Source organism: Sinocyclocheilus rhinocerous, unplaced genomic scaffold (genome assembly GCF_001515625.1).
Source record: "Sinocyclocheilus rhinocerous isolate Xijiao unplaced genomic scaffold, SAMN03320098_v1.1 scaffold1430, whole genome shotgun sequence".
Taxonomy (NCBI): Eukaryota; Metazoa; Chordata; class Actinopteri; order Cypriniformes; family Cyprinidae; genus Sinocyclocheilus; species Sinocyclocheilus rhinocerous.
In genome coordinates this window covers 297,442-324,859 of record NW_015636039.1, presented here as the reverse complement: position 1 = coordinate 324,859, position 27,418 = coordinate 297,442, and the positions used below count along the sequence as shown (strand labels likewise).

General features: G+C 36.2%; 2 protein-coding genes across 2 annotated transcripts in view; one reads left to right on the top strand and one right to left on the bottom strand.

Moving 5' to 3' along the window:
- The window catches only part of LOC107747618 (tumor necrosis factor alpha-induced protein 8-like protein 3), a 46,955-nt gene extending 35,890 nt beyond the window's left edge, over positions 1–11,065 (top strand). The window contains exon 2 of the mRNA XM_016562218.1: positions 10,145–11,065. Within this exon, the coding sequence (XP_016417704.1) occupies positions 10,145–10,707 (563 nt within the window). The 3' untranslated portion in view covers positions 10,708–11,065. The remainder of the gene's footprint in view (positions 1–10,144) is intronic.
- An 8,601-nt stretch (positions 11,066–19,666) lies between these two features.
- The window catches only part of LOC107747617 (acyl-CoA dehydrogenase long chain), a 14,387-nt gene continuing 6,635 nt past the window's right edge, over positions 19,667–27,418 (bottom strand). The window contains exons 9-11 of the mRNA XM_016562217.1: positions 26,280–26,407; positions 23,877–23,963; positions 19,667–20,101 (exon numbers count right to left, since the gene is read on the bottom strand). Of these exons, the coding sequence (XP_016417703.1) occupies positions 20,008–20,101; positions 23,877–23,963; positions 26,280–26,407 (309 nt within the window). The 3' untranslated portion in view covers positions 19,667–20,007. The remainder of the gene's footprint in view (positions 20,102–23,876; positions 23,964–26,279; positions 26,408–27,418) is intronic.

Below are 27,418 nucleotides of genomic sequence, written 5' to 3'. Positions count from 1 at the left end.
TTCTGATTATCATGTTTATCGTGCTGAAATCATGTGTTTTTAACCATCTGAGTTTAAACTTCTACATTTTCTGAGCGCACACATCCGAAGCACACGGACAGAAAGCGGCTGTCACAGCATGTGAGTACTAAACTAAGTTCTCATTCACACACAAGTTTACGTTAAAAACGCACATGAGTTACAAAAACAGTCGGTTATGTCTGTGACGGTAAACTGCTGGAAAATATAAATCGCAGGTTGATTTTAGATCTGTGTGGAAGCAGCAATATACAGTAAATAAATCAATAAATCCAATGCTGTCTTGTCTCCTCTGAGGTTGGGACTCTAAACAGTGTTCTGTGCTCCTCTGTGCAGCCAAAGACAGAACAGTTAGCGTGTTTTGCTCAAACTTTCGCCATGGCATTAGAGCTGGTACACCGTTGTTTCTTGCGAAAACACAATGACAGCGCTGTGGGTGTATTACATTTACAGATTAAGGGGCGGTAATATTATAATGAGATCCCTTTGCCACGTCACCAAGGGAGCGAAATCAGACGCGCTCATTTTCTCAGACGCTTGCCGAAAAAGGATTCCCAAAACAAAGTTACTGGGTTAATCTTTTTCACATTTCCTTGGTTGGTAGATGCACCGGGGACCTGATTATAGCACTTAAAACCTGGAAAAGTCAGATTTTCATGATATGTCACCTTTAAGAAAATACATTTTAGGTTTGAAATACACTACAAGTGCACATTCAAAACAATTAAGAACACTTCTTTCTCACAAGGGATTCCTTGAAGTACCAAATGATATTCCATGGTATATATCAAAGTGGCATTGTATTACTATCTGATACCATAATACTTTTGGGTAAGCAGAGTTTTTAAGGCCACAAAACACTCAGTAAGAACTACCAAGCTACCAAATCAAAGTCTGCAATCAAAGAGTTGATACTTCAATGAAACATAACTGAAATGTTCAGTATGAAATAAAATCTCCCTCTAGGACTGGGATACCCTTCAAGAAAGTATTTGACATGGCACAGAGCGGAAAATATTGAGGGGAAAATAAAAATATTTCTTTTTGCCTAAGAGTTTGTTTAGTCATTTGGCTCAAGTGCTATATATTTCAAAAAGTATTACATAAGACATGTCACACAAATCTCTTTGTGAAACATAAACCTGTCTATCATACAAAGAAAGATGTGTGCTGTATTTAAAACCAGTCCATCTAATTTTCCTACAGATGCTCATTTAAGGTCAATATGCAAACACATGAACAAACAAAAGATCCACTGAACCAACCAAAGAGCCAACAATTTTTTGAAATGATAAAACAAAATGATAAAACTGGCTATAGTTCGAAACAAAAACAAAAAAATAAGACAAAACAGGTATTGGACAGATATGATATTGAAAAAGATGTACACTTTTAAAAATAGTACATATTATGGAAATAATGTAATTTAAAAGAAAATACTTAAGTTCGAACTGAATGTAATGCTTTTGGACACTTAACTACATGTTAAATGTTGTATAGTTTAAAATTAAATGCAATTAGCTGAACTTCAGAGTGCTTTTTTGACCCACTTAAGTACGTATTCATATGCAATTTCATAATTAGTTATAATCTTGTTGTCCTTTAAATATAGTTAAAGTGTATTGCTGAATGTACTGACAAGCATTTGTGGTAAATTTGTATGTTAAAATTATAACCAAGAACTTTACATATCAAAATCATACAGAATTAGTGATTTCACTTAGTGTCGACCAGCATACACAGTGCAGCATCTGATCTCTGCACACCACAGCAACAGCCTGAACACAGTAAACACAGTCTGGGGAGGACAGAAGAAAACAATGTGGTCAGAGCAGAATAAGATGGGGACAGATAGTCAGAGGATTAGTTTTAATTGGTCGGATGTAATCAAATCAGTCATAAGCGGGTTTGGCTTGGTGAGTGTGTGGAGGCCATGTAGGCTGCAAGAGCATTCCTTGTCCTCATTCTCCTCCTCCAGTTGTGTTCTTGTGTTCCAAACAATAGATAAGGATAGCAGGAAACCAGCACCCTATTATGACAGCAAAATACACAGGCCACTTGTTGAGAGATAATATCTGTACTGCTGGGAAATCCAGTGTTGCTGGTACCTGTGTTTTGGAAAACAGTACATATAGAATTTGAACAACTGTCATTTAATGAAGTTTTAAATATCTGCATCTCTTGTGTGTTCCCTTTTAAGGGGAAAATTCACTTGTTCCGTTTCTGCATGGAGTATTTCTGCATGTTCTTTTTTAATACCCACCCAAAATCCAAGGGTTCATAACAGCATTGTTAGCCAATGCTAGCAAACATCATTGCAAACTTTTGTGATTGGAACTACAGCTCTCGACCTGTGGTTAGAAGCATAGTTTCTTGTTACTATGACATGGGAACTTCAATTTATATATTTTAGCTTGTCAGCAGCAGGGGTGTGAAGTAACGAATTACAAATACTCACGTTACAGTAATTAAGTAGTTTTTATCAGTAATTGTACTTTTTTGAGTAGTTTAAAAATTGTGTACTTTTACTTTTACTTGAGTACATTTTAAGTGATGTATCGGTACTTTTACTCCGCTATTTTCCTCCGTTTGTGTTCGTTACATGCTTATTTTAATTTTATTTTTATCCATCAACCTGATTGGATAGATAGTAATAGGTCTCGTGACTTTCGTCAAATCAACAAATTCCTTCTTATTCATGTTCAAGTAAAGGTGCTTATTGCTGTGCTGCTGATTTAATAAGTCATAAAACACTATGATAATAATAAAGCTGTTTCGATTGTAAGAGCACTACTGTCTCTGAATATTGATGCAAATATCCAGACAGAAGGCATATTTGAAGGTCATCACATCAGCGTCTGCTATGTCATGACTTGAAGGATTGTGTGCATTTTTCCTTTAGCATTATTTTTCATTCATTTATTTATTTATTTTTAATCCATTTTATACAATCCGCCTTCATTTAGCAAGTGCACTCGCGCATAAACAATTTTCAAGTTCAACACTTTTTGTTCAGTTCAGTTGTGAATGATTCACCGAGACCACCGCGGCTCAGCAAAGAGACATGCCTGTGCACTGTTCTAAACATTAATATTTTATGTGCAACAACAGCATATGCTGTCTCAGTGGTCTTACACATGATTTTAAATCTATTTTTTTCAAACTTTATGATTTAAATGGGGATGATTGTACTGAGAATAACTTTCATCTTTTCTTCAACTGAATACTGTTTCTGTGCTGTTTTGATGTATTTTAAAGAGTTGGCAGTCAAAATTAAAACTGCTGGATGATAGATATTCTTCATTCTTTATGACAAACAAGATAATGTGAATTACAGAATGTACAACGTTTTTAAAATGTATCAATTGCGGTGTACAGTGTTTATTATGATGGGGTAGAATCCACAGCTCAGTACTCACTACTCAATACTCGTGAGTACTTTTAAATAGGCTACTCTTTTACTCTTACTCAAGTACTTTTACTCTACTCACACTAAATTTTTTGGAAGGTAATGGTACTTTTACTTGAGTATATTTTTTCAGTACTCTTTCCACCACTGGTCAGCAGTGAAGTGAAGTAAGTCATCAGATGCCATGTTCATTACAGCAGCAGTTTTACAGCAAATTATGTTGTGGAGGAAGCTGTTTACTATGGAAGCCCGTTTCCACCATTGAATTAAAAAAAAAAATCTCACAACTTTTTTTCTCACAATTGCAAGCTTACTTCTCGCATTTCTGACTTTTTTTGCACAATTGCATGATATTAACTCACAATTGTGAATTATGAAGTCAGAATTGCGGGATATACACTCAAAATTGCAAGTTATAAGTCCAATTCTGAAGAAAAAAAGACTGACTATTTTCTTACAATTGCAAATTTATATCTCACAATTCTTACTTTATAACTCGCAATTGCATGTTATAAAGTCAGAATTGTGAGATATAAACTATGGTTTAGATTTTACTATGGTTTAGGGTCGTAACTAGCTAGTTAATTTACAATGGTGCATAATTTTAGCTTTTTCTTATGATCAGGAGTGCATTTTGTCGAAGCATTGTTAATCAAATATAATCACAAGTTCCGTAATTACCAACATAACTCAATAATTTGGTGTTTCCCAAAACCATATTTCAAGCAAACAATCACTTTTTGGAACTACAGCTCTCAACCTGTGGTTAGAAGCAGGGGCGAATTAACAGGGGAAAGGTTAGGACGGTCCCCTGGGAATGTGTCATTACTTTTGAATATATTTCAGTCTATATATTTTAGTGTATCATCAATCAGTGTCGTTTTTTGAAGAGTGCGCATGTGCATAAATGCATAAGAGAATCCCAGAATAGGACATAAGAGGGAACCCCTGATAAATCAAATATCAAATAAAGCAAAATGACAAGGAAAAAAATACTGAAGTACTCAGCAGGTGCCTTTTTTTTTACAGCATCATCTCAGAGATCTTGAATTGATTAATTAGTATTAAGTTATTACTCCACCACCTGCATGTGACATAATTAACAACAAATTTATATTGTTGAACCACTGTGGTTCAAACGACTGAGGTGTGACCAAGTTACTACGGTTTCGGGAAACAGTCGTGACTAGTTGGTTAGTTTCTCCAATGTTACATTGTAATAGTTAAGCAGCAAGTTACAGTTACAATGCACCCCTGGTCATGCCTCACTGAGGGTGTTTAGGGATGCAGTTTCATGCTTACTTTTTAATACAAATCGTACTTTGTAATTACAGTAAGCACATTTTCTCGCTTTTCACAAGTCAACAATATTTCATGGAGCAATTAATTTTGCATTGTCAATGGAAAGCAAATGGTGAACAGTTTTGTGTACATTATAATGTGATGAATCATTCAAGAGCCGTTTTTCATCAGATAATGGAGAAGACTGTCAAATGCCATATCTTGATAGTCGACAGCATCCTCTGCAATTTAGCACTCAGAATCGGCCTGTGAAAAGGAGAACTGCGACGTGCTAACTATCTTCAGTGCACATTTATTTTGGAATTGTTTATGCCTTCACCTGTTTTGCATAATTGCTTCAGTGAATCTATGTTAAACCAACACAGACAGTTCATGCACATAAACACTCTCAGTGACTGACTGAAATTCATTATTAGTGAACTCCTCTTGCACACTTTCAGATTGTTTTTACCTGCATGACCTTCTAAAGCCCCTGATAACTTTATGGCCCAGAGAGCAGAAAGAGCAGAAATGCCTGTGTAGTGGGTCAGTGTCAGGTTGGTCTGGTGTTTGTTGATGCCACAGGTCGTGTCTGTCACTCACTGACTTTACATAATGACAGAGAGAGATGCCAAACAAAGCCTCGATTCACAACAACAACAAACGACAGCGCTGACACAGATGCAGAAACAGTCAAATGCCTGTGCACTGCAAAACCAACTGCCAGGGGTGTCAGAGCCTGGCAGTTTAAGAATAGTTTAAGTTTATTAGTTTAAGAATTGGCTTTGGAAAATTCAGTGTTGGTTAATCTGAATATTGTGGCACCACAAAAAATACGGTGGAAAATATAGAAAGACAAAACATGTTTTGTGCTGCCTGTTTCTACAATAATAAATGTTTTAGTTTTGTTATAAATATAAATAGTTTTGGTAACATGCTTTACATCTAAACAAAATATAACATATTTAATATAAATATATATATTGTGAAATTGTGAAGTGGAATCAGAATCATAATCATAATCAATACATTCTTTATAATTTTTATTCCTGAACGTGATATCATAGACTAGCCCTGATCAAAAGACAAACAGTAATAGTAATATTAAGGGTTACAGACAGATGGGATGCCACACCTTTCATAATAGATCATAATAATTTATTTAGTCATTAATTGAGTTTTTCAAGAACATTTTTACCCTCTCACATTGTGAATGTTACAACATATCCTGACCAGGTGCGATGTGATTAAGCTAAGCAATACAAGTAATCCCTTCCATGTAAATTGAAGCAACACAACATTTGGTCTGCTTTCTATTTCTGGTGCATTTGTCCAAAGAGAAATCTTATTTGTCCAAAAGCCCGCTCCATTCAGTTGTACATTAAACATCAAATATGCTCTGATCAGCTGTGCTTCAGGTCGCACACCATTTCTGCTTTTAGAGTGGAAAGATAAATTACTTGTTGCTGAAAATGTATTGTGTCACACCTGTTTAGGACAATGTATTGACCAGTATGTTGACCTAGTGCATCATTTATATCAAAAGGAACATCCTTTTTTTATAATATAAACCCTTTAAGTGATGCCAACATGAGATGCCAACCAAGGTCTCTTCACTGGAAACACAAATGCCAGCACAGCAACATAATAATTAATAATAATAATAATTTATGCATTTAGCAGACGCTTTTATCCAAAGCGACTTACAGTGCATTCAGGCTATACATTTTTTACCAGTATGTGTGTTCCCTGGGAATCGAACCCACGACCTTTTGCGCTGCTAACGCAATGCTCTACCACTGAGCCACAGGAACATAAAATATATGAATATATGAATAGCACTGCTTTTTATAGTCTGCGTTTAAACAAAGTTATGTCATGAAACTCGCAGGTCCATAGGTTATAACTCAGTCTGATATAATTACATCATCATTCACATGACGCAGCTGATTGGTTTCTTTTCGCACCAGCAGCCAATGAGCTTGCTGCTCAACATTCAAATAATTGCCCTCCACCTTCCACCTCCCCAGCTCCACCTGTATAGATCTGCTACAGGGTAATTTTATGTATGTTTTATATGGGGTAATTTCATATATGTTATATGTGCAGCAGCAGTATTTCATACTCAAGACCCTGCCCCTTTAATCAACGACTCTAAAGTGACATTTTTGGTCCGATCTAGATGCCCTCGGACTGTGATTTCATACACTTTAATACACTTTTAAAATATGCAGTTTGTAATAATGTCAAACTAAAAGTTTTACCTTAAAGTACATGTTAAATCATTGTTTTAATAATCGTCTGCTCTTCTTTAAAGAAGTACATTTATTTTGACGTGTTAACTAACATACTAAAGCACATGTCAAATACTTGATTATGATATTACATTTAAAGATTATATTTTAAATGTACTAAATTGTAATAAATGTGTAATTACAAACATACACAAATACATGACATACAAGTTTCAATAGAAATGACATTAAAGTATATTTTAGTTTACAATAAATACTTGTCAATGCATTCAACAGTACACTTTAACTATATTTCAAAGGCAATATAAGCTATTATGAAATTATCTATAGAGATGTACTTAAGTTTGACCTAAGTGGGTAAGAAAACACTCAATTTCAACAAATTGTATTTAATATAAAATTAATCAATTTAATATGAGCATTTAAATTATTTAATATAAAATTAAATAATAAATTTTCATTTAATTGTAAACTTAAAAGTATATTATTTCAGTAAAAAAAAAAAACTCTTTAAAAGTATGCTAGAGAATCAAGCCCATGACCTCATTGCAGCTAGTGTCATGCACTACAAGCTGAGCTACAGGAGCAGCAATTGTATAAACCAGTTTGTCATTCAGAGTGAACATCATCATTCCTGTCAGAGACACTAGCTAAAGGTCATGCCTCCACGATCAGATCGAGGTCACACCATCTCACCTGGCAGCTGGACGTGTGCGCATAGAGGTCAACCTCACTCTGGCTCTCTTTACATGAAGTAAGAGAGACTGGAGCCCGGGTCGGGCATTTGTGTGGCATTCAAGTGCCATTCTGTGGCATTCAGTGGCATTCCCAAATGACGTATTTTCCAGACCACCCCGCTGACATATAACAGTGATTTGTGTGAGGCAGTAAACGAGAGTGACAGCTCTCTGCAGAGGAGTACAGGAAGAAACCGATTTTCAAAATTTTTTTTCTGTACTGTTAATCATGTCTGTAGTATGTAATTTGAACTAGGAGGTATCTAAATAAAATTTGCTCTCAGATTGCCCATGCCTCCTACAGATAAACATGGCAAAACAATTCCCTCCTCCCTGTGCCATCACGCTCATCTCACAAAACCCTGAGATATTGAACATCATGATGGACGTATATGGTCACCATTGCTCTGTTCCCAAACCTAGCAAGCTGCCTTGTTGTCTACTGCCTACATCAGCAGCTACTTTTCTAAGGCAGCATCCTAACTGAAATAAGCTTGCGATCCCTTTGGGAATATTTGGATTTCTGCATTTATTACTCATAAAATGGGGTCTAAAACACAGTCTGACTAAACTAATAACTCACAAACAGTTTATTTTTAGATAACATACATCGAAAACATACTTTCTGGTCGATTCAAACTCATATGTAAAAGTCTATTGTGATGATGCAAAAATACAGCACAAAAATGTACAAAAAGAGGAACATGGTTAGACGGAAAACATTTCTGCAGCACGCTACCATGAGCGCTCTTAAAAAATATTTCTGTGAGGCATTTGAGTGTGTACTTCCTCAGAAAGTAATATACAGTACACAAGTGTTTCCTGTACTGCTCTTCACCCCTGCTGGATCTATATTGCCATGGCAAGAAATATCCCAGAATTTTTAGCTTGTAGTCTGAACTGTATAAAAATAAAATGAAACTGAATGGTAATAAAACACGTCTTTTTTGTCTTTAGGGGTTGCACGCAAAAAAAGGAACACACAACCTGAACAGTGTAGTCTGATTCACCAACAAATGACTTGTATGAGTTGGTTCTTTTAATAAAATGGTTTGAATCAGTCAGAAAAAATAATTCACTAAATTAACTAACTGATTCTGTCAGAATGGTTATTGAACCATCATAGCAAATTCCAGTGACATCTGAATCAAAGTGAAGCGAGAACTGTTCTTAACCTGCTTAAAATTGTTCAAACCACAATTGCTTTGTAATAAATGATATTTCATTATATAATATTTTAAAAAATATTACATTTAATAAATTATCAAATTTTATATGGATTAAAATCCATATACTGTGCGTGGTGAAAGGGGGAAAAAACTCTGTAGGAAACACTATTCATATTCATATTAGTTGTCAAGAAATCCCGAATAAGATTTATAAACTCTCCCTGAATGCAACCCATTTCTTTTCATTCTCCTATTTTTGGCTCAAATCTTATTATTGAGTTATTGAACGTGCAGTTTCCACCTCTACAACACCAGATCAGAGAGACAGCAAACCTCACAATGAAAGCTCTCACACACCCAGAGGAACTCTGGGTACTGCCCACAGTGTGTCAAACAGCACAGTCTCTCCAGCCTGACTAACAGCTTGTGCTAATATTATCACTGTCCATTAGACACTGTATAAATCATTAGTAAATCAACAGCTTTGCTGCCATCCGTTTGCACACATACGGTCACAGTGACACACCTACACTGGCTCAATAAAGTCCCTTTTTAAAAATGTAAATGTCATTGCATTACATAAAATCAGTTGCATTGGCCAATGTGATGCTAAACCTTTTCTAATTAACTTTTATAACTGCACAACCTGATAAATAAATAGATTATATTTCCAATAAAACTTGCTCAGCCTGAAATTATTTCCTTTTTTTTTCTGATGTCACTAAGCACTCTTATTTTACCATCTACTTTTTCATGCTTGTTTTGTAGTAAATCAGCTCAACTTAAAAAACAAAAAATCAATACTACTATGTTAATAATAATCAATACTATGTTAATAAAAAAAACTTCTCTTCCATCATTTCATTCAGATTTAAAATGAAAAGAGTGAAGATGGACTGAGATACAGAATTCAACATCAAAGGAATGTATCAGTCTTTAAAAAATGCTAGAACATTTAATTAAACAAGAACTGAATAGAGGTTACCACAATAATAAAGGTTCAGAAAAACATCCACACTTCTTTAAGCAAAATATTTTTAAAAGACAGATGGAATGTTTTATATTTGAAGTCTTTCAGCATGGTATTATATTGACAGAGATGTCTGTTAGACTGCCCTTGACATGGTTACTCAAAACGCTGCAGCGCATTTACAGAAAAATGTTCTGTAGAAAAATGTTCTGTAGAAAAACATTGTTGACATTCAAACTGACTTATGTGAGAGAGGAAAACATTTATTGGAGTGGTTAACTTTACTTTTTTCTTTGTTTGTATAGGGCAAGAGAGCTTCAACTCCAAGAGTTTGGCCCTTCAGGCCCAAAAGAAGATCTTAAGTAAAATGGCCACCATGGCCGTGGCAAACCTTCTAACAGACGATACCAGCAGCGAGATTCTGGACGAACTCTACAAGGCCAGTCGTGAATACACCAAGAGCAAGAAAAAAGCCCACAAGATCATCAAAGATGTCATCAAGATCGCCCTGAAGATTGGCATTCTCTATCGAAACCACCAGTTCAGTCCTGACGAGATGGAGACAGTCGAACGCTTCAAAAAGAAGATGAACCAGGCGGCCATGACAGTGGTGAGCTTTTACGAGGTGGAGTACACCTTCGACCGTGGCATTCTTTCTGAGCTGCTGATGGAATGTAGGGACCTTCTCCATGAGCTGGTGGAGCAGCACTTGACCATGCGCTCCCACGCGCGGATCGACCACGTTTTCAACCATTTCGCAGATGTGGATTTCCTGACCGAGCTGTACGGCCCGTCTGAAGAGTACAGACTTAACCTGAGGAAGATTTGTGATGGGATAAACAAATTCCTAGATGAGGGCACACTTTAACCTCCAGCTCACAGTTAGTCGGATGAGACTCCAGCAGGCTACTGGGAACTGAACTGCAGGATTTTACGCAACTTGTGTTCTTTGGTTTTTGTTTGAAATTCAGGCAGTCGTGATAACTTGATGATGTGATTGTTACCCAACCTGTAGGGATCGGAGTATGTGAGCAGAGTGGAGCGGCAACAATTTCTTCTCCGCGCTCCTAGCATTCAATAATCACTCCTCTCCAGCTCCGCTTTGGGTTCATCATTTCCTGCTCCTTGCTCAACTGATCAGAAACACCGCTCCGCCTTCGCTCCATGACGAAATTGGTGGCTAAAATACTTCAGAAGCCTATGTTTTGAAATATCTCAAAGTTCTGTTCAGAACTTATATTAAAGGGGTCATATGATGCTATTTTAAAGATCATTGTACTGTTCGGGTTTACAGTGTGGGGGCGTGTTAGAACGAGCCGTTTTAGGTAGGCGTGGTTAACTCCTTTCTTTTATAAAGAATATCTCTTTGGATTTGAGACTTTAGTCTTTGCAACTTTACAGATCTTCTTTATGCACCAAGAGCTTGTAACACTCCAAAGAGAAAGGAAAACTTGAAATCGCATCATATGACCCCTTTAAATTAATAATAAATACACAATACTAGAAGAATAGATTTATCGTGATTTATTGGAACACTACAATTAGCCGAAGTCTATATTAAATGACTGTTTAACTCACTTGTCTGTGCAGCGTGTTTCTACTCGGGCGAAGCTGAGGGTTGTAGTTATTTCAGAAACAGAAAGAATATGCTGTAACTTTTCCGTTTTTAAGCTGATAAATCACAGGACAGCGTTGACAATAATTTTCTGCATTCCTGAATGTTTATATGTGCTCATGATCTGTACGTTATGTGCGAGCTTGTGTGTTGTGTGTGCATGTTCAACAATGCACATTCGTTTAGAGCGGAGATTAACTACCTGTACAGTAAACTGTTTAAAACGTGAATTCACCCAATCAATATTGAGTACCCACATGCTACAAACAAACATGCCTGAGATATAACCTCCCGCACTCGTCCATCGCTGTCATTATAACCTTCACCTTCTTTCTGATTTGAGTGATAAACATACATCACAGAGACGTCTATTTGACATCTGCAAGACTTGTTTTTTAGTGTTTGCTCACCTGCAATACGTCTATAGGACGTTTCCTATCAGATGTCAAATTGACGTTTAGAAGATGTCTTTAAGATGTTTATGATTTAGAATGTATGTAAAACTGACATCTGGATGTCTATCAGATGTTTGTACACAGCAGATACTTTCCAGATGAAGCGATCTTTAACAGACATCTTGCAGACGTATGTGTGCTCTCTGGGATATCTGTCAAGCTAACTAATGATGTTTAATGCGTGAATTCTTCCTAAAATGCAGTTATATTATGGGCTGTTGGCATTAAATGTACTCGTGATGGAGCGGTAGTGGAGCGCTCCCAGAGCGAGTGAAAACCACGACGCTCCGACTTTCAAAAAATCCACTCCTCGCTCCAGTCGAAAAATTATGCCACTCCACTTCTCACTCCGCTCCCACTCCACTCCGCTCACATACTCTGGTAGGGATGGTCAACCAAATGCAGATTAAAAATCTGTTTAAGTGGATAACTTGAATGAATTGGTGTCCTGAAAACCTGTCCTTTGTGTGCAATTGCAGGAACGTTTGAAATTAGGAGCTCCTTTACATGCACTGTATGAAATTTGACCTACCTATCCTTTACGAATTGCCTAGCAATGCAACCCTAGCTTTCTTCTGTACATCCATAAGAAACAGTTAAGATGTCCAATTAATCTACTTGAAAGTTAAAGGGATATAGTTCATCCCAAAACGAACATTCTGTTGTCATTTACTCGATCTCATGATGTTCCAAACCTGTATGGCTTCATTTTTATTGTGGAACACAAAGGAGATGTTTAGCATAATCTATCGAGGTGTTCTAACAAATTTTAAAACATAACAAAATTTGGTGCAAATCAATCAGTTATGAAAGACGCAAAAAACAATGTCATTTGGTATTACTGATGGCAAACCAGACAGAATGTGTTCTCACAACACATTTGAATGTGAATCAATGTGAATGTGAACTGCTTCGAATATCATTGTCATTTTTAAAGTTTGACAGAGTCTGTCCCCATTCACTTTCTTTGCACCACCTCTTGGATTCTTCAGGAGAAATAAAGTCATGCAGGTTTAGAATGAGATAAGGGCAAGTAAATGAAGATGAAAATTATATATTTTTGGATGAACCATCCCTAAAACATTGAGAGCTTAAAAGAAAAAACGGTGCAAACCTTTGCTGAACAGAGCATACACCAAAAATAAATACATAACTGAAGTGCAGCAGAAAGATTGTAAATAAACTTTGGGGTTTTGGTCTTCTGTCTTTTGCCTTTGTAATGACTCTGTGTCACAGCAGCTACCATAATCCTGTGCTTAGTTTTTCCAGATCCTGATGTTTCAGAATATGTAAATGTGTGTATACGTACATGCAGAAGAGAAATGTGACTATTCCATAAGCCTGTTCAGTGACCCCAGAGTGTAGCACTATTATCTGTCATTAAACGATCCATATGAACTTCCTGTAGTGTCCTTTTGTCATTTCAGCTACTGTGATTGATCTGTGTTTGATTGGTCCACACTATTTAGCTAGTTAGAATAGTATGCTGTGTTCCATACAAAGCCAGATGTGGGATATTTCAACTTCAATATCGTTTCCCTGACCATATAGCATTCTGTTGCAATTTAGAAAGCAAATTTATTCAGATTTTCCAAGTGGGAAATTGGATGGATGAGTTAAATGGAATGCAACATTATTCTACTCAGCATGTTTGATTAACTAGAATAACTCTACAGGGACATCTTTGATGACCTTGGCTACGTTCACACTATCCGCGTTTGGGATTGACAACAGCATTTACTTATAGGTGTGAGTCTCAAAATGTCCTTACATTAGAGGCTTGAACACTATGGCCCGGTTTCACAAACGGGGCTTAGCTTAAGCCAGGACTAGGCCTTAGTTAAATTAAGATATTTAAGCAACTTTTACAAAAATGCCTTAGAAGAAAACATTACAGGTGTGCATCTTGACACAGAACAATGACACTGACATATTTTAAGATAAGTCAGAGCAAGATATTTTCAGTTGAGACAGCTCAAACATGCATTTTAGTCTGGGACTAGCTTAAGCCTTGTCTGTGAAATCGGAGGTATATGTATGAATATGCCATTTAAGTCAAGTCTTTCTATTTGTGACTATCACCTAAACAAAGTGACAGGAACTAAGGTAAATATCAAATATGGCCAAAACTGTCCAAAACTGCAAAGTCTTATCACATTTGACATCACAATAGTTCAATTGAGGTGCAATTTCATGTTAAAACTTCATTAACTGACGGCAGCGTTTACCTCAGGAAAAAGCAGAGAGTTTGAGTCGTATGTAGACCAAAAAACTGTCTGGAGTAGCTCCAGTGAAGGACAGTGACTGGATCTAAACCTTCAGATGACACGTAGCTCATATACTATACGTCTTTGTAAGTTTTAATTGTATCATCAACATTCAGAAGTACAACGTATTATGATCAATAACAATCTGCTTCTGCCATAATTCTTGACATAACAATTGACAAGCCCTGTTTCCCGCTGGTAATTATTACTCGTGCGCACAACTTGCAAATACGATCATTCTAACATGACGTGAATGCAGCTTTAGATGATGTGACTAATGGGAGTTCAGTTAAATCACTCTATTCAACCACAACTAAAGACACATTTCATACAACACAAAGAAGTTCTTGAAAATATAAAGCAGATCCTTTTAAATTAGAGAAGAGGGCTCACCATTCATGTCTGACAGTTTTAAAACTTCCTTTTCTACTAACATAGAGTTTTAATTCCTCTTTTCTGAACACAAAAAGAAGAGGACAGTCATTTGAATGTATCTGAAAGACCAGATTTAAAAAGCATTAAGACAGAAATGAAATTCAAGACAAAGACGCTTTCATGACAAACATCTGGTGAACATATCCTGTATTACTTGCCATTCATCCACTTTTAAAAGTGACTAAAGCACTCACTGGTCAAAATCCCCTGTCATTGCTGTACGAGCCAAGGGGTCAAGGTTTGGCTAGTTAACTTGGTCCAGTTAGTCCCTGCTGGTAGATGTTGTAACTACACGATTAAAGTATGTGGGGCAAAAGCTTCTTTCTCCATTGAAAGCATTCAAAATTATGAGAAAATAAAATTGAACATATATATATATATATATAAACATTTATGTCAATCTATATATATAACTATAACTATATATCAGTGCCCACATACTTTCAGCGACATTGATTTTTAAGTATTTTTTCCATTAATTTTTTCCAATTTAAAAAAAATCTTTGTTAATGCATTATAAGCCATGAACCAAGCCAACCAGTTAAAAGGTGAATCACAACATTACACACATTTACACCTTACACTGTATTTAACACCTTTAGTGAGGGAAAGAACTGCAATCACACAAAGCGTTGTGAATAACTTCATCCACTTTTAAAAGTGACTAAAGCACTCACTGGTCAAAATCCCCTGTCATTGCTGTACGAGCCAAGGGGTCAAGGTTTGGCTAGTTAACTTGGTCCAGTTAGTCCCTGCTGGTAGATGTTGTAACTACACGATTAAAGTATGTGGGGCAAAAGCTTCTTTCTCCATTGAAAGCACTCAAAATTATGAGAAAATAAAATTGAACATATATATATATATATATAAACATTTATGTCAATCTATATATATAACTATAACTATATATCAGTGCCCACATACTTTCAGCGACATTGATTTTTTAAGTATTTTTTCCATTAATTTTTTCCAATTTAAAAAAAATCTTTGTTAATACATTATAAGCCATGAACCAAGCCAACCAGTTAAAAGGTGAATCACAACATTACACACATTTACACCTTACACTGTATTTAACACCTTTAGTGAGGGAAAGAACTGCAATCACACAAAGCATTGTGAATAACAATCAAATTAAAAACAATTGAGAAATATAAAATAATTCATTTAAATTTGTTGATTATATCTATAGAAACAATATATTTTTTAAAGTTGTTGTTGTTTGCCAAATATGCTTATATATACAAATAAAAAGGAATTTTGATATAATTTGCAGTGCTTCATGGGTTGTGAGCATTCACTGCAAGCTCTTTTGGCGTGATTTGCTCACCATGACTCTCTCTGATTGGTGGAATTTTCTGTACAGCGTTAAATACAGTTATTTAAAAAAAAAAATAATGTGAACAGATGACTTTAATAAAAGCATATGCCATTGATTAACAACCAGTAGGTCTGTCTTTAAAAGTTTATAAGTTATCATTAAAAATCAATTTCCCTATGGAGAAAATTAGATTTTACTTCAGGAAGCCGACTGTTGCACTTAGTAATAAAGCAGATGTTTTGCCAGTGACCAATTTCTGGAGAATTAACTGAACTATACCATTAATTGCTTAAAGATATTTTTTAAACTGCTTAAGATTGTTTTTTAAACGATAACACAAAAGATGCCTCAAAGCGGGTTTTTTTTTTTCCCCCAAAGTCAATGGGTTCTGGTGTTGTTTTGAACCCAGCTGACTTTTATTGTATGGACAAAAAAACTTTTTGGGGGAACAAATTATCCCCAAAAAATTTGCACAGAAAAAGTGACATGCATAAGCAGATTGTGTCTAGGCTTGCTAATGAGGAATGGCACTCATTTTTATAACAGCTCAGGATCTCCCACACAGTGGCTTCACAGATCGAGAATGTGGACTGAGAGCCCAAATTTAGCTCACAGCACTGGGTCGGGTCGCCCAGAAATGAAATAATTGTGGTATTAAAGAACAGAAAGACTGTTGGGCATCAACAAGCTACAAATCAACCCACACACTCAACACCCCCTCACAGTGTGCACTAACAGGGGAGCCTTAGTAAGAGGAATGACAGAGCGCAGATCAACGCTGTGGGGAAGCGCAGGGTTGCCAGGTCTGCATAACAAAACTAGCCCAAATATAACCATTCAAAAATAACCCAATGACTAGGGCTGCACGATAAATCGCATGCGATATTTAAGGCGCATCTTGTCAGTAAAGCCGGTTCTGTAATCAGCGGTAAATCTCCATCACGTGCGGGTTTTCTCATTGAGCTGCATTAACTACACTGTGTAGTTAATGCTGCTCAATGTGAAAGCACGCACGTGATGGAGATTTACCGCTGATTACAGAACCGGCTTTTCTGACAAGATGCGCGTTAAATATCGAATGCGATTTATTGTGCAGCCCTACCAATGACCATCCCAAATATCAAAACTCAAAATATGCAATTCCCATACCTAAAATACATTTATATACAGTCACTCTTATGCAAACTGAAAACTACTATCATAAACGCAGCTCAAAGGCTCCCTATGCCAGTGGATCTTCTTTACAAAACTTAACACACAGTAGCAAAGTTTTGTCATTGGTTCAATAAAAGCATTTCAATCAAATATGATTTGCAATATGTCAAACCTTAAACCCGCGGGTGAAAAAAAATTAAAAATCAACCGGCAGCAACACTTTAAAAGCAGCACAATTTTGCATGGAAACCACAGACTTCCATGGGGAAAAGTTATTATTATTATTATTATTTTAATATCATAGGGCTAGACTGACTCGTTAAATGAATCAGTTTATTAAATGATTTGAAACGATTAGAAACTGATGGTTTTCACTGGCTGTGAGGTGTAGTGTTGGGCAGTAACTATAGTTACTTGTAACTAGTTACAGTACTAATATTACTTTTTGCAGTAACTAGTAGTGTAACTAATTACTATTAAGATTTCGGTAACACTTTATTTTAAGGTGTCCTTGATACACGTTACATGTACTATTTTAATCACTATTAATTATGCATAATGCAAGTAACCCTAAGCCAGACCCTGTCCTAACCTAAAACCATATAGTAAGTAGATGTAGTTAATTAATATTACATTAATTAAATGTATTATTACACTGTAACAAGGACACCTTAAAATAAATTGTAACCCAGATTTCAAGATAATAATATTACAGTAACCATCCATGAAACAGCTCGTTACTTAGTTACTTCTGATGCCTCAACCCCTATGCTGATTTGAAATCCAACAATTCCTAGATTTATTTTCATAATTGTCATGACTCGCACAGGCACATGAAGTCACCAGTGCATCTGGAAAGCTTTGAATATGGAAAAGCTTACAATCAGGGCATGGAAACATTGCCATTACACCGATTTTGTCAGGAGAAAAGGTGATCTGAACACAGTTGTGTAAGGTGTGGCATTATGGAAGTTGTGGCATTACTTTACTCTGGCATTACATGGCTTGCCCAACCACATACATCTGATCCAGATATAAATCATATTACTATAATTAAAAATCTTATTAACTTATGTGATTTCTTTTGATAAAATACTTCATGAAATATAATCATATAGGCCTGTGGGTAACAGATAAATTATAGCTACAATTAGCTTCAAGCTACACGTGACAATTAATACAACACGTTTACTTAAAAGTCACTATCAATCAATCAATCAACCCCTATGCTGAAGTAATAACATAGAGAATCTATGGGGTATTGTCAAGAGGAAAATGAGAAACAAGAGACCAAAAAATGTAGATGAGCTGAAGGCCACTGTCAAAGAAACCTGGGCTTCCATACCACCTCAGTAGTGCCACAAACTGATCACCTCCATGCTACGCCGAATTGAGGCAGTAATTAAAGCAGAAGGAGACCCTACCAAGTTATTGAGTACATGTACAGTAAATGAACATACTTTCCAGAAGGCCAACAATTCACTAGAAATGTTTTTTTTATTGGTCTTATGGAGTATTCTAATTTGTTGAGATAGTGAGTTGGTGGGTTTTTGTTAAATGTGAGCCAAAATCATCACAATTAAAAGAACCAAAGACTTAAACAACTTCAGTCTGTGTGCATTGAATTTATTTAATACACGAGTTTCACAATTTGAGTTGAATTACTGAAATAAATGAACTTTTCCACGACATTCTAATTTATTGAGATGCACCTGTACAACATCTGTGGGACGTGAAGGAAAAGTAATGTAACTAGTAGTGTAAATAATTACTGTTGCCAGAATGTAATAAGTAATAATATTACTTTTGAAAAGAGTAACTAGTAACGAGTAATAAATTACATTTTTGGAGTAACGAGCCCAACACTGGGTGTAGTAAAGTACATTGGTGAAATAAATTATTGTTGTCATAAAAAATTGTTCCCATAAAAATGTCTCACTTTCACTAACTAGGATGACAAATTGTCTTAAATGTTGTTTTTGGTGTGGTTATTGTTCCAGTATTTTTACTTTGTTACATTTTGTTCTCCCTCATAAAAAAAAGAGTGATTCACGAACGCTTTTTGAAACACTCGAATCATTAGAAATATCAGCTCAAAAGAGCGATTCATTTGTGAGTCATGACTTTGATCTTCTGACCGTTAGTCAAACTTGCTTTCGAAAGACGATTTTCTCTCCTCTGTCTAATCTATAGTTACTCTGAACTTTCATAGTGCGGCTCTATATTTGAATATCTTTGAATAAAAGGAAAACTGCTCTATAATTACACCCATGACAGAAAGAGGGCGGGATGGAGAGAGAGAGTTGAACACTCTGGTTTTAATCTCTTTATAACACCCACCAACTAACTCTCTCACAGACCACCCACCTCTGCTCCATGATTCACTATGAACACGCCAGCCAGCCAGAGACTCAACCGCACATAAACTTACACACACACTTAGACAGACACTCTTTGTTTACACAAATCATAACAGTGCATGATTAAAATTTACAAACTGATTTTAGTATCCTAAAGGTGTCTTTGGAGAAAAGAGAATCACACTGTTAGATGAAAGAACATAAGGGCCATCTTTAGAAATAGCTTTATATGGATTTATTAGTACATACAAAGCTGGTATTCACATATCAAACAGTCAAAACACAACAAAAGTATCTGAACTCTACAACAAAAAACCCTGTACAACAAACCCTGCAAATTAGTGGTGCAAACTGTTCACCTGGAAAACAAATGTTGCTTAAAATATCCATACATACAGCGTAGTCACAGAAGAACAGAAACAGATGTTCTCTCTGCAGACATCCTATGATATAAGCAGACTTTAACATGACATGAACTTTTAGTATGTGTTGAATAACTCATCTGAGATAAACAATCAGTGAAACTCCCGCTACATTTTTTTTCTCTATTTTTCCTGCATTTATTTTTTACTAACGATGTTGCGTGAGATTAGTTCTTTCATGATCTCATTGGTTCCTCCGAAGATGGGTGTAACTCTGGAGTCTGCAAAAGCCCTGAAAGACAGCACATAAGACAACCATTATGAGTCAAGACTGAAAGTCTGGCTGGGTGAATCTCAAGAATGTTAAGGTCATATTTCACCTCAAAATTATATTAACTGAAGCCTATTTTTAGGATCATTAAGATTTTTTTACATAGTGACATTTTTATGGCAAGCACATTTCCCCTCAAATTCTCATTATCATTATGAAAAATATTCATTCTCATTACTGTAACACATAAGAGATACTTCAAATATCTATGAATATTTCACAATTTAAATAATATATACTTTTTTACATTCTAGTAACGAGGACAATAAATCTATTCAACTTTCATATAAAAAAATAAGAATTTGGGGAGAAAATATGCTTCATTGTCATGAACGTTATATACTTTTTTACTTTTACTTTACTTTTAGTCATTTAGCAGACGCTTTTATCCAAAGCGACTTACAAATAAGAAAAAGTAATTAAAACTAAAAGCTAAAACTCTATAAATACTATATATATATATACACACACATTTAAGAAAATAAAAGAAATTAAATAAAAATGACAAATGAATAGTTTATAAAAACCTGAAACAGAAGTGGAAAGAGGAGAGATAAAAAGCGATACTTATGTCCTTTGCCGGTGTCGTCGCACGGTAGAGTCGATGGTCTTTACACTCTTCGGTCTTCACACGACCGCAGCCGCGACCGCTTCCGCGGTAAACTAAGCTTCTTTTTAATTAGTTTAACAAAACTCAAATTGAATTCAGCTGGACACACTTTCCTGTTTATCCCAACAAATGGCCAAGCAAAGGGCACGACACTGACAATGTACGCGATACAGTACGAGACCAAACGCCATTTCAGCACGTCTCCACACAGTAAACAAAACAAGCGTTTCCTAGCAACATATATACACTTAATGGTTCAAAAAAACAGGTTTCATTTTTTTGTGGAACACATACTGTATATTTTATATATATATATATTATATTTTTATCTCATTTTGGGATGAGCTAACCTCTAAAGCTGTATTTATATTGCATTAAAACACCAGCAGATTTTTAAAGACTCTCATCATGTATGAATATCCCAGGAGGTTCTGAAAGAGGCATTTTACACCTGCACAGGGTACATCTGATGCCAACAAAATATACAAATATACACCAACAGACTGCAGTTATCAAGAGTGACTAATCAAATGACAATTCAAATGAACCCAGTTTTAGCTCCATTTAAAGAGTGTGAGAGATATTGTGGTGTTGCTGTGCAGAGCTGAGAGAAACTCGCCCTCTGCTGGACACCAGAATAACAGTCAAGGAAATTCTCATCCCAACTCGTCACATATTGGCCCTGTCCCAAATGGCACACTTCATGTGCACTTTCGGTCTTGAGGACTTACAATGGCCGCTGCGTGCGCGTCCTTTAAATCCACAAGACCGTAGGGTGTCCCATTCGTCATTTTAGCTTTCAGAAGGGAGCACGCGAGCGCCCCCTTTCCGGCTGCTATGCGCCCTCGATGCGCACTTCTGCTGAGGCCGCAACCCTGTGAGCTACGCAGCTGAATTCTACCCGACAGTCAAAGCGGCATTACGTCATGAAAGTGTGGACTCAGAGGAAGACCATGAGGGTTTAGGGTGCCATTTGGGACAGGGCCATTGACGCTTGGCCAGGACCCCTTAGCGTCGCTTTTTAACACTCAGGGTACCCCTTTAGCGTCACGTTTCGACGTGCAGCGTACTCCATTGCTCTCAGTTGTTTGCGTCAGATCAAGACGCATTTAATGTTTTGCATGCATTTGTAAAAATATAAATCATTTTACATACATTTATACTTTCATAGATATTTTGGAGCACCTAACCCCACCCCTACCCTAAACCTACCCTCTCCTCAATAATATAAAACACATAACAGGCAAATAAAAGTAGAGTCACAGGTATTTATTGCAAAAACTGACCAAAAAAAAAAAAAGTAATAAAGTATTAGCCTACAAACAAGTTGTGTTGCATTCCAAGTCTTCTGAAGCCATACGATATCTTTATGCGAAGAACAGAGTAAATCATAAGGTTTTAATCACTGAAAATAATCCCGCTCCCTGAAAGGGATTGTTTACCCAAAAATGAAAATTACCCCATGATTTACTCACCCTCAAGCCATCCTAGGTGTATATGACTTTCTTCTTTCAGACGAATACAATTATTAGTTATATTAAAAAAATGTCCTGGCTCTTCCCAGATTTATAATGGCAGTAAATGGGGGTTGAGAGTTTGAAGCCCAAAAAAGTGCATCCATCCATCTTAGATCTTTATCCATAATTTAAACTTTATATACCATAATCTCATTCAAAAAGACACTCTCGAACATTAGCATGACACAATCGGTGACAAGACACACAAGAGCCAATGGCATTTCACAATCAAAGCTGATGTAATTTTTGAATTTGTGCACAGACTGCACACAAGATCTGAGCTTTACGGCAGATGAAGACGGTGATTGCGTCTGTTCCTCTCACAAATCAATCAATCGTTTTGCCTTGGAAGACTTAAATAACAAATTGTCCCTGTTGTTGTATCTGCCTGTTATATCCTGTGTTTTATATTGACAAATGGTTAGGTGTAGGGGTTGAGTTACGTGCTCAAAAAATTTGTAAATAGTGTAATGTAAATGTAAGTACAATTTTTGTGACTGTTTAAATTGAAAAAAAATAAATAAATAAATAGCACCCCAACATATATGCAATAATGGCAAAATTATTACCCAATATATAATATATTCATGACGATAAAATTCCCAAAGCCTTTTGTGTCTGCATATTGACGCCAAAGGTGTTTTATTTAAAGCAATGGAGGACCCTGCATGTCGAAAAATTATGCTAAAGGGGTACCCTCTATGTCAAAAAGTTATGAAAAGTGACAAAAAGTATTAAACTACTACTATTATTATTATTATTATTATGTGTATTATTATATAAATTATAAAAAATCAATACATATATTAATATTGCAGTACTACTATACTGTTACATTAAAAATACTATTTAATAATAATTATTATTTTATTTTACAGATCAACAGTAAAATTACAATATTAATGGCTGTCTCAATTTCTTTGCTTTCAAATGTTGAACAGCTTTCAGCTTTTATTTTGGTGGAAAACTGCTAGGAGAACTTGGAGCTTCTCTTTTGTTGACAACAGATTTACAGCATAAACGATTACAAACTTGGGAAGACGGTTGGAGCGTGTTGTGTTTTAAAATTCACATTAGCTGCTCTGAGCCACTAAAAACACTGCATCACAAGTTGCTCACGTGTAAAAGAACACAGTGCCGCACTTCAATCTGAAACACACCAACTATCAGCGTTTCATACAGTACACTCGCCAGTGCCAATATTTACTAGCATTTGCTGCTTGGCGTACGCTTGGGTGTTCACTGTTAGATGGCACTGCAAGCTTGTGCAGTGCTGTTGGAAGTTATGGTATACATGCATGAAATACATACAATTTAAACGCATTTGAAAAGGCAGCATTTTTTCTTGCATTTACATTGTTCATACTTCAACAATCACATTCCCGCAGCATGGGCATTCTAAATTTCTCCTTTTGTGTTTCATGGAAGAAATTCATTTGGGTTAGAAATGACATGAGGATACATGATGACAGAATTTTCATTCGTGGGTAAACTATCACTTTAACCACTGTATGCAATCACTGTCACAGAACAAACACTGCATTCTGGTTACAAGTGCAAGGTTGACCCATCAGTGCTGATGGTACACTTCTCAGTAACTGTTACTCACTTGGCTATCGGACACTCCCACATGTAGCCCGATCCACCGTGAAGCTGCAGGCACTGAGTAGCAACTCTATTCTGCAAATCTGTGGCCCTAGGGAGGGAAAAAGACTGTCACACACAAATCTGGTATTAAGTGTGCATAAAGATGCAAGAAAAGTGGTGCTTTCTATAGACTTCATCAGGCATGCAAAGCTTAACACAAAACTAATCCAAACGATAGCGCTTTTTAAAATCTGTTATTTGCCATTGTCACAATCAGTCAGCATGAAATGGAAGTTGCGACTGACATTACTTTTGTACTATAACGCATTTCTAAGTGAAACGACTTACTGAACAAGAATACATGTGGTGGGGAGATGAGATCTGGATGATAAAATCAGTTAGATTCAAATTTCAAAACACATAAGCTTTTGACCGTACTATACAGTGTTCAGTAGTGATGAGCGTTTTTGAAACTCCCAATCAATTAAACCACTTGCTTAGCAAAATGATTCATTATTTCATTAGTGTAAAAGTAGTGTATGAAGTACAGCTTACACAAAAGTCACTTTCAAACAAAGCAGCTTTCTGTATCATCTGTGTTGGGAAATATTTTGCCCTTAACCCTTGCCTTGCCCTTGCATTTTGCCCTTAAATATTTTGCCCACACAACCATTCACACCTCCAACTGTTGCCATCTGGTCGACGCTACAGAGCTCTGAGCACCAGAACGGCCAGACACAGGAACAGTTTCTTCCCTCAGGCCATCACAGGCACAGTTTCTTCCCTCAGGCCTCTCATGAACACTTGACAATAACTGTGGAACACACACTATTTATTCACTCATACACTTATTTATCTAACACACATACTCAGTCTACATTTCAATTTGCACATAATATACCTGTACATACAACTGTCTATTGTTCTATACCTGGACATACAATTGTCGATTGTCGATTTGTATATTTTTTATTCCTTATTTTACTTGTTCTATTTTTTATTTATTTTAATTAAAAAATTTTATTATCTGTGTTTTTTTTGTTTTGTCACTGTCATTCTGTTACACTGTGGAAGCTTCTGTCATGAAAACAAATTCCTCGTATGTGTAAACATACCTGGCAATAAAGCTCATTCTGATTCTGATTCTTAAGCGAAATTCCCAAACGCAAAGATTCCTATTGAAAGGACTGGATTTTGCCCACAAAACTTCCCCAAGCAATTGACCTATCGGTAAGCCCCTCCCCTCGAATGCAGATGAGCCAATGGCATTGAGTATCAGTTGCACGGGGACCGGAGGTCTACATTTTAGTGCCTCTCCATATTAAACTGGTTAAAAGTAAAATAACGTAATCTTACCCAGCGGTACATGAATCCTGGATGTTGTCATCTGCGATCGTGACGGCCGTAATGAGGCTTCTCTCGCTTGCATTGTGATCTGTAAACTCTCGCTTCCAAATTAATCTTGTTACCCACCATATTTATTTTTAAATCTTTTATATATCCCTCCATGGCATATTTAATTCCCACTTGAATGGTGGTAATTGTGTGTCCAAAATTTATCAAAAACATCTTGGGACAAGGTTTTCACACTGACAGCTGTCATAGTAAAACAGTTAGCAACTCCGTTTGTTTGTCCGAGTAAGCAACAGCAACTAATGGGGGCGGGGCTTACCGATAGGTCAATTGTAAATGTAACTGTACCTTTAGCCAATGCTTGGCAAACTACTCCAATTAGAAACAATTAACTTTCAAGCATGTGCAGTTAATAAAATTCATTCAAACTGACCAGAGATCACTCTTTCATGGGTTCACCAGATCAACGTCTCTAATGACAAACCATCAGAATTTTTTTTTACATTTTGAAACCAAGGATCATAACAGTATAACATGATAGAGCTTTGTTTGCAAAATCACATTACAGCTAGAATACACTACATGACATTTTCCCAGATTTTGCCCCGATTTGCTGTCTGGACAAGCGCCGCTTGTTGCCGAAAAGTTGTGATTTTTTTTTAGCTTTAGACTATGATTCCATCCAATCAGAGGATATCAAACGTCTAATATTTGAGCCGATTTTAGAGCACATTTTGTTTCATTTGTCATACGTCTCCTAACAACAAGGCGCATGTTTCTGCGTGACTTTGTTGTGTTCTGAACGACTTGAAAGTCTGGTATCGTGTGATACTCAGTCAGGATGCCCAGTTTTTCTCTGTAACTATTTACAAAGTCTGAAAGTGTATGATGCCTAGTGTTTTAAATTCTGTTCAGATTTGAAAAGTCTTGCAGTGGATTCCAGCCTTTACTTGGGTAGTTTGATACATGCTTCAATCCACTGATTCGAAACTAAAGTTTTCGAAGCTTCATGAAGCAGTTTCGAAAGCACCCTTCACTAGTGTTCGTCAGGTTTACTCATCAAGAGTCTCACCAATTTTTGGCCATGGACGCTGTGCTTGAGTCCAGATTCTTCTCACTGTGGAGCTGAAGGCAACTGTCAATAAAAGCTCGACCTACACATATGTCTGTTTTCAACTCAGCCAGTTTGTGCTGCACCACCTGAAAGACAGATAGACGATCAGTTATAGTTCTGATGATAATGAGACTTTAACCTGATTTAGTCCTCACTGTTTCTACTCATCCATATGTATAAATGAACAGTGTAATGGAGCTTATTCAATTTCTCTGAGCATCTGTCTCAAACTGCAGGCAGGATGGAGGGATACAATTACAAAGTGAGTGTGTGGCCGTGACCTTAAGTGAGGTTAAAAGCACACTAAACAAATGAGGAAACTAATTGTGAGGATCTGGCAGAGAAACTTAATACAACTGAAAGGATTTTTTTAAAGGGGTCATACTATGAAGAATCAAATTTTCTTTTCTTCTTTTATTTTTCATTAAAAAAAAGGAAATAATGCGGTGAAAATTCTATGAAACCAATCATACTATACAAATTGTTGCTTTATTGAAACCAAGTTGTTGCTCGTTCTGAAATTGCTGGGTTTCTGTCATCAAAAACTATAATGATTATCATTTACATGTCAACAAAGCCTATATAGTGTTCAGCTTGGTCCGCATAGTCACAACAAGGTAACAAAGTGGAAGTAGGACAGATACTAATCTCCAGAAGAACTAAAAATATTATCATTATTTGGTGAACTTTGACTCATTTTACTCGTAGTAAAATGTGTCAAACTTTACCAAACCTTTTGCTCTGGCTGGTTGTGTGTAGAACCTGCAACTCTGCAGATCCCTCTGAAGTTTATGTGTAGTTTGTTTCCTGCTCATTTCAGCCAAATCTTAATAGCTTTTGCAGCATATTTCAGTGCATATTGTTTTGTGAACCAGTCAATTAGGCTATTATAAAAGCATGGAACAGGTCAAAACTACATTAGTCTCGAGAGAACAGTGTTGTATCTCACATGTAAAATGGGCTTTTACATAGAAGTCTTAAAAGCACTGCAGCAAAAAGAAAAGAAAAGTGTAAAAACTGTAATAAAAACTACATAATGACAGTTCATGGTACAAGTAGTAAGTTTAAATTTTAAAATAAAATAATTTTAAAAAATG